The 9,043-nt window shown below is 32.2% G+C and overlaps 1 protein-coding gene across 1 annotated transcript; it reads left to right on the forward strand.

Moving 5' to 3' along the window:
* Positions 1–552: 552 nt before the first annotated feature.
* On the forward strand, positions 553–2,213 carry LOC141706048 (putative H/ACA ribonucleoprotein complex subunit 1-like protein 1). Its single transcript, XM_074508883.1, has 4 exons — positions 553–682; positions 909–1,057; positions 1,167–1,282; positions 2,013–2,213. The coding sequence occupies exons 1-4, from the start codon at positions 553–555 to the stop codon at positions 2,194–2,196; spliced, it is 579 nt and encodes a 192-aa protein (XP_074364984.1). The 3' UTR covers positions 2,197–2,213.
* The last annotated feature ends 6,830 nt before the right edge of the window (positions 2,214–9,043 follow it).

Raw genomic sequence — 9,043 nt, forward strand, 5'->3', positions numbered from 1 at the left:
TATTACACAATATTTAATATGATTTTACATTAATAGACATGGGTTTTATCCATGAAACCGGATTATCTATCTTTTAACCCAAAAAGTGTAAAAATAGAAGAGCTGGTTTACCCATTTAAAGTTGGACTATCCATAGCTGAAAGTATATTTACCAAAATAGGCATAAAGTAGTATAATTTTTTTTTGGATGGGAGGGTATTTAGTGTAATTTTCTTTTTGCTTTGATAGTAAAGTTTAGGAATATATTGATAACAGTTTACAAAATAAATTCTAAAGTGATCTTAAAGTACTTCTGAAACACATTTTCCTAACCCAAGTTTTATAGATTTGATACTTTAATCCAATAACTTTGGGTTTCCCCAAGCCCAAGCCATGAAATAAACCAAAAAATAAAGGAAAGTAGGAAGGAAGGATATTTGTGTAAATTTACAAAAAAGGGCCACAAACATGCTTAAACCCTAAATAGCTGAAAAACCCTAATTCTCAATTATCACTTTCACTCCACTCCGCCCCTTCAAAATTACATTTTTTCTTAATTCTCTCTCTCAAACAATGCGACCACCAAGAGGCGACGACTTTAGAGGCGGAAGAGACGGCGGTCGTGGCTTCGGAGGCGGCGGTCGTGGCTTCGGCGGCGGTGGTCGTGGTTATCAGGATGAAGGCCCTCCTGCTGAAGTTGTTGGTCAGTTGTTTCTCTCTCTCTCCCCCCCTCTCTCTCCCTCTCTTCTCCTTCCCCTCTCTCTCCATCCCTCCCTCCCTCCCTCTCTCTCTCTCTCTCTCTCTATCTTTGTATCTGTAGATGCATTCTCATTTTTCTTATTTTAATTTGTTATCTCTATTGAATGTTTATGTATATAAATATGTGTAATTATATGCATTTGCTGATGGATTGATTGTGGTGAATGTAGAGGTTGCGTCCTTCATTCACGCTTGCGAAGGCGATGCTGTTACAAAGCTAACTAACGAGAAGATACCTTACTTTAATGCTCCCATTTATCTTCAGAACAAGACTCAGATTGGGAAAGTCGATGAAATTTTTGGTCCAATTAACGAATCAGTGAGTCATTAGTCCGTTCTTTGTATATTTTTTCTTGCTGCCACTATGTTTAATATTAATTAGTATGCTTTTGTAGTTTAATTTGGTTCTAATTATATAATATTTGTAGTTTTTCTCCATTAAAATGACGGAAGGAATTATAGCGGCTTCTTACTCAGCTGGAGACAAGTTTTACATCGATCCATATAAGCTTCTTCCGTTGTCTAGATTTCTTCCACAGCCAAAGTAAGTTTCGTATATGCTATGCGTTGGTCTTAAAGATGTGCTTTTTGTTGATGCTTTGAATAGTTGTAATACACTTGATATGATGTAATAAATTTAATGTATATAGTATGCTTCATGAAGATCAATCCGTGGCAATTTATATTGAAGATGAACACATTACACTGTTTTTCTTTAAAATTGTTGGAGGAATCGTATAGGTTCCTTATGGTATTAAGTTTCCTTTTAACCATTTATAAAAGGTCAGTTTACAAAATATAAATGCAGTCCGTTTGGAACCATTACTTTCCAAGAGAAGTAGGTAGTAATCCTCTGATCTCTTTGTCAAAAGTGCAACAGTATATCTGTGTATTGATCAGATAACACTGCTTATTCTAATATTCTAATATTTGCTAGTTTCCCTAAAATTGTAAACTAAAACTTTATTTATGTCATTGTTGTAACATAACAACAAATGAATTCTATAGTGGAAAAATAAATCCATTATATGCAGTGTTATGATAGGTTGTGTTTTTACATTGTTTTCATATGATTGAGATTAAAGATCATTATTCTGTAAGAGAAAGCACTGTGATATGTAATAGAGAAATATTTGTAGTTTATTTGAGCTTCTCCATTCTTCAAGTTGTTCTGGAATTTTGGTTCCGCATAATTGTTTGGTTCAAGACTTTAATTGTGTTTGTTTTGATATAATCTAATTATTTCCTCATTTTGTTCGTGATACTATTTTCAGGGGACAAGCATCAGCTGGTGGTAGAGGTGGAGGTTGTGGAGGAGGAAGAGGTTGTGGACGTGGATTTAATCGTGGTGGAGGTGGTGGTTTTCGGGGAAGGGGTGCCCCAAGAGGTGTGCGAGGAGGTGGCTTCCGAGGCGGTAGTCGTGGTGGCGGAGGTTTTAGGGGAAGAGGGAGGTTTTAGAGAATTTGTATTTCAATTATGCCTGTTTAAATTTTCATTTCTGGATATTTCGAATTCTATTTTGAATGCTAAATTAACCTTTTCTAATTCTATATTGAATGCTAAATTAAGCTGCTTTTTAATGTTAATTTCATTGACCAATACTACTGCACGAGTAGTTATGAACTTACTATGATGTTTGATTACTTGACCTTTGTGTTGCCTCTAGGTGCACATATCTAACAATGCATGTTTCATTTTGTTGATGATTAATCTATTATATTTATAGGTAACAATGTGAAGTAACATGTGTTGAAATTATCCTAGTAGCATATGATCTACTCTATGAAGGAATTAGAATTCTGAAGTCATTGAACAAAGGCTTTAGGGTGATTATTTGAGGGATTGCCAGAATTGTGTACAGGGAACCATGCATTGTCTAAACTAAATATATGTATAAAGTACTAGGATAGACCCCTCTATAAGCATGACGCCAGTTCTGGCTACCTTATTAAGTTTGAGAAAACATAAACTACCATGGGGACATCTCCTATAGCAGTAACAAAACCCCTTAAAGCAGTTAGCTGTGAAACTTGATCAAGTCCAGGTTTTAGAGTACCCATCTCCTGTAGCAGCAATCAAACCCCCCAAGAGCAGTTACCTGGGCAACTTGTTGAACTCCAGGATTAAAAGCACCCATACTAAGATCGCTGTCGCGGGTCTTAGATGTCTCTTTGACATCATTAAACCCTGCTATCATGTGTAATATTTTAGCTGTCTTCGCCATATCATCGTTTCCCGTTAATTGTCAAGTGTTATCTGTTTATTACATAAAAAACAGAGGCAAAGAAAGACAACTAATTATGTAATATCTGAATCTAATCAAGCTTACAATAAATCTTTTGTTTGCAAGAATATTTGGTAAGATAATGACACCTTAAGGATCTAGACACACGTGAAGAACTCGGTTATACCAGAAGTGATGGTTGCAGCTAGGTTTCTGACTAGTCTGAAAGAGCGAACATCTCGTGAACAACTGGCTTGTTTATATAAGCCAATAGCCAGTAGTTACTGGTGCACCTTAGTTATAATCTTGTGTGCCTTCACGCTTACTTATGTAACATACTTGAAATGTTACATGTTGGGTGATTAAGTGCCAGAATGTAAACTTGGGGTTTGATGTCATCCGTATTTTCCCTTCACTTACTAGGCAGCCTATAACATAATAAGGTTTTAAATAGTTCGAGTAAGGTGTGGGATTTTGGATTTGCCTTTGGGTTTGTTGGACCCTTCAGACGTTGGAATCTGGCTTTCCCAATCATATGTTGGATCTGTTCTCATGTGTCAGATCATGTATTGTTGGGGTAAAAAACTATGGTGAGTTTTAGGAACACAGATTTGCTTATACTTCGTGCTGAATAGCAGTATAGCAGCCCCCCAAATATTCATATCCAAGCCAATGTTAAAGCAGTCCCAGCAGTGGAAGGAAAGAGATTGTTGGATAATTTCAGCTTGTTTGTCGGGGGGGGAGAGAAGTTTGCTACTTATGAAGTGTCAGACTAGCTAATGAAAGTGACCAACAGATTTATAAACCAAGATGTATTGTGTAGACGTTTAGCGGAACAAGAACAAAAATATAACAATATGTACAACTACTAGAGCCTAAAATCTAAGCCGACTGCAGTTCACTTCTTTCAATATGTACAACGTTTATAGTGCTCTTTCTTTTAAATTTTAATTAGTTAAGCACAATGACACTGAGTTTATGGGGAAAAACATATTTTGCATATTGATTCTGATAAGCTTTTGACTCTCACCAGTAACATAACAAACATTTGGGTATTGACTTCATGGGCAACAACAGTTATAAGATTATATAAAGATAATTTAGAAATAAGTTAAATTTAATTATTTACTTGCACATTAAAAAAAGGTAAAAAAATATTGTTCTTGGTGTACGATTTTATTTTGAGTGTGTATAACATCTTAATATTATTTATTATGTATTTTAACAAGTCCATTTCAAACGAAGTTGAACTAGTTACGCATTACTTAGTTTATGAAACTTGTAACCATGAGATATACTGATTAAATTTGGCAGCTACATAACTGACTTCAACAAATGACACTTACATTATTAAAATATAAAGCTATAAGTAGTTGTAAACTAAGATGCCTCTCAGGACCATTTTTCCATTTACTTATTATTATTATTTTTATAATAATAGCAAATTAGACAAGTTTTGGCAGAGCCGTTTCCAAATATTTTTCGTGGGTTTGGCCAAAGTCTAACGTGGCATAATGGAATAGTTTTAATACAGCAGTTTATTACCAATAAAAGATCTCACAGATAATGCTGCTCTCACTTTTGGTTTGTTAGAGCATCTCCAACTACGTTAGCTAAAATGATTAGCCAAATTATCATTATCTATAATTTTGTTGAACCTGCAAGCGCATGTGCTTTAATGGTATTAGCTATAATGATTAATTATATTCAAAAATATTATTTTTACCTATTTTTCAGATACTCAAATATATATTTTAAATGATAAAATAAATTTATTTAATACTTAATCTAATAAAAGTGTAAATAAAATATAAATGTAATGAAAAATGTTGAATATAATTGCAATTTAATAAATATTAAAACTCAAAATATATAATACATTTAAATATAAAAAAAATAATGAATAAAATCTATTATATATTATAAAATGTATAGTTCTATTATATTTTATCATATGGGATTAATTACTATTTTTATAAATATGCAATTGTATGTCAAAATAATTAATAAATTTGGTTAATAAGAAAATAATATTTTTATACTTAATATTATATAAGCTAAAAATATTAAATATAAAATAAGAATTTTTATCCATATATATCAAATGTAATATAAATATAAATATGTATGTATGTATAGTTATATGTTTAAATATGTCAGAAAGCTAACGTGGATGTGATCTGAATATTTTAGCTAATGACTACAGGATCAACAAATATAGAATATCTGATAGATGATTTCTATAATTATTGCTAACAGGACTCATGGTTGGAGTGAAATTATTTTTACCTAATATGAATATTAGGGTGACACCTAGACATTTTAGCTAACAGGTGAACATAGAGATGCACAAAAAGCCCGGGCCCGAAAATCTGGCCCGGCCTGATCTGGTCAAAGACCGGTCAAGCTCGGCCTGGGCTTAGGGCCTTGACGGACCCTATATTTTTAGGCAAAGCCCGGCCCGGCCCGGCCCGATTAAAAGCCCGGGCTTCAGCCCGACCCGACCCGATTAAAAGCCTGAAAAAGCCCGGTTAAAATCTGATTATTCTAATATATTTTCTTATATATTTATGAATTCACATTTACTATAAATATAAATGATACTTTAAACACACATATATTTACATATTTGTGATTAATAATATTATTTATATACTTCACTGCATAAATAATAAAAGAAGATATAGTAAATACACTATATATATTTGGATAATAATGATAAACCATATTATTCTATAAACATATTTATTTTTTGCCGAACTTAAATATTTTCAACGAAGTAATATTTTCATAAAATATTCCATGTAAACTAATACATTTTTACGATGATCTAGTTGCTAACATATGTAGTCTTCGGAATCTCTAATAAAACTCGATCCAATTTAAATTAGAAAAAGCCCGGCCCAATCCGATCCCGCCCGAAAAAGCCCGGTTAGGCCCGCCTCAAGGGCCCAAACCGGGCTCTGATATTTTCGGAAGGCCCGGCCCGGTCAAAGTCATAGCCGGAAAAGCCCGGCCCGGTCAAAGCCCGGGCTTTTTAAGGCCCGGTCAAAGCCCGACCCGGTGGGCCTTTTATGCATCTCTAGGTGAACACGGTTGGAGTTGTTCTTAGGTTGCTTGATTCACACTAAGCAAAGAAATGAGTGTTTATGGAAAATTATACTCTCCTGCTTTTTGTATTATATGATGCTTGACTTTAAGGTTTTATATTTTTGACCAAATAATTTTGTATAATTTTTAATTTTTTTAAAATAAAAATAGACAATATGTATTATAATTTATAAAAAAACTTTAAAATATATTTAAATTATTCGATCAAAGAAAATTGAAATATGTGCATGAGATCAAACGTTAATTATATTGTTTCAAACTAATCTTAATCTCATTGGATGATCAACAAACTAATAATGGAATATAAATCTGCACCATTAAAATACATATACAGAATGCTGAAGGATCTCAATCTCATTAATCTTTAATTATATATTTCCTCTGTATCTTTCATTTCTTTATAATTTTTAATTTAAATATTTATCTCCTTTCTTTATATTTCAAAATATTTGAAATAGTAAATTTTATAATATAATAATTAATTACATTCATTATTTTTTTTACTATACCCATTTTATACATTAAATGTAACCAAGCATATTTTTTTCTAAACATTTTTTTTGAATTAAAATTTAATATGTATGCTTTTATGCAAAAAAAATATGTTACACTATCATTTTTATTCACCTTAAAATACGCGTAAAAGGTCAAAAATACTTGTATTTTGGAACGGGGGAGTATGTAGCAAATGTGATTTTCGCGATGTATTTGTATGAATAGAATAAAGTTTGTGCTATGAATGTGGATTATGTGGTATTATGTATATAATAAAAAGATAAATAATTTTTGTGGTTTATGTTTAATTTCTGTGAAATAGTAATAAGAAACGAGTAAAGTCTCATTCCAGTTCGATTAGTAAGCTAAGGGCTTAAGCTGTAATTTTCGGCCGTCAAGTAAAACGGGTCCCGTTATTCAAAGGTTGGATTAAAAGGGTTAAGATAGAGAATTTTAAATAAGTATGATAAACGTGAAGACATTTGTGTGTTTTTGTGATTTGAGTTTATAGTCGGAAAGTTATTCTGTGAATTGGATTGTCGAGTAATTATTACTCACACAATTAGTAATAAAAAAAAGGAAATTATGTGCTAAGGTATAATAATATGAATTGTGGTGGTTACTATTTTGTGAATATATGTTATTTGATGATTACAAGTATAAATCTATGATTCACGAGTTTTTAAATGACTTTAAAAAGGATTTATTTAATTTAAACAAGGATTTATTGATCCTTACATAATTTTATAAAATTATCACTAGCTTTGGAATAATCCCAGATATTTTTCAAAAATGATAGTCAGAATTATTTTGATGTTCTGATATTTTAAAATGACTTTTATAGAGTTCATTTTTTAATATTTGGGATTTATTTGTAAAATCTATAATAAATGATCTATTCGCTCAAAAATTTATTTCAAAATTTGGGAGAAGAGCTAATTTTATGCTCTTTATTTTAAAAATAGAATTTATGATATTTTCTAATATTATAAAGATGATTTGTATTTTTCAAAATAATTTTAACGTTAAACAAGAGAAAAGAAAACAAAAATTTAGAAATGATTACATTATTATCAAAATGCCCCTGCTATTTTGGTTATATATATACCCTTTCGTTTCTTTTTTTCCTCTTTTTCACCCGGCCTCTCTCTTCTTTCTCTTCTCTCTCACTCTCGAGCTCTCTCCTTTCTCTCTCTTTGGTAAACTCTCTCTCTCTCTCTCTCTCTCCTCTCTCTCTCTTTGGTAAACTCTCTCTCTCTCTCTCTCTCTCTCTCTCTCTCTCTCTCTCTCTCCTCTTGGTTCTTGGTTTCTCCATGGCCGAATTTCAATTTTAAGCTCATATCTATGCTCATCTAGTTATATATATATATGTACATATATATAACTAGATGAGCAATATATATATATATATGTATATGTGCTTGCATGTGAGAGTGTGGCTGTGTGTTGGTTCGAAAAAGACGAACCCTTTCGGGTTCTTGCTTGATTCGAGTTGTTCTCCTAATCTTCTTCTAGAAAATGATTGATTGATGCTTGCATGTTAGTGGATTGTTAAAACAAAAGCTAATCGGCGAGGTTTCGTCAAAGAAACCCCCGAATGGGGGCATCTACGAGACCTTGCCGTCGCCGGTAATGAACTCCGGTGAATTGGCGGTGGACAGTGATGCTTGCCTGAGTCCTAAAACCTATAGTACAATCGAATTAGTTTGATGAATATTGATGTTGCTTTGGTTTAAGAAAATCCGAATGTAACTTTCGATTTTATAAGATTTTGGTTCGAAATATGTGATAAACTTGATTGATAAGAACTTATTCATTAGATTTGGTTTGAATTAGGATTCGGTTTATGATTAAGAATATACATGTTGATTACGAATGGTTGCATGTTAATTTTACAAGTTTGTTTCAATGTTTTATTGGTTTATCGGTTAAGTTGGAAATTGAATTTGGGTTCGAAGGAATGTGAATTGATATGTGATTAGTTGAGTCCGATTAAGTTAAGATTTTTGATTTTGAAACATAAATTTCATTCGGTTTTAAGGAAATCATGAATTGGACTTGTGCATTTTAGTTCGTTTGGTTATATTGATAAATCGAATATAGATTTTGTGATTTGTTAGTTGGATTATATGTTGAGATGGAGTTGCATGTTACGTGTTAAAATGTAATTACGAATACTTGATTGATTGATATGTTAAGGGTAAGCGTAGGTACGATTGCGTCATACCCGACTTTTGAAAAGTAAGTCAATAGATATGTATAAGAAATGTAGTTGACGCGATTTAATAAGATTGAGTTGTCAAAATTATGGGATTATGTGATTACCTGTTATGTGTAAAATATCAAAATAATCGGTGATATAAAAAGTATAGAGGCATATCTTAGTATGTGTTACGTGTTATGCATGAGTATATAAGATAAGTGTCTAATGCGATTTGGGTAGAATTAGACGTTCTGAGAAACGTCGGGAATCGA

This window comes from Apium graveolens, chromosome 2, assembly GCF_009905375.1.
Source record: "Apium graveolens cultivar Ventura chromosome 2, ASM990537v1, whole genome shotgun sequence".
NCBI classification, from domain to species: domain Eukaryota; kingdom Viridiplantae; phylum Streptophyta; class Magnoliopsida; order Apiales; family Apiaceae; genus Apium; species Apium graveolens.

What these genes read in the sequence shown, in the direction of transcription:
- LOC141706048 (XM_074508883.1), top strand. Translation starts at nt 553, where the DNA reads ATGCGACCACCAAGAGGCGACGACTTTAGAGGCGGAAGAGACGGCGGT. An exon ending in TTGGTCCAATTAACGAATCA is followed by an intron (nt 1,058 to 1,166) that starts GTGAGTCATTAG and finishes TAATATTTGTAG; the next exon opens with TTTTTCTCCATTAAAATGAC. An exon ending in AGATTTCTTCCACAGCCAAA is followed by an intron (nt 1,283 to 2,012) that starts GTAAGTTTCGTA and finishes TACTATTTTCAG; the next exon opens with GGGACAAGCATCAGCTGGTG.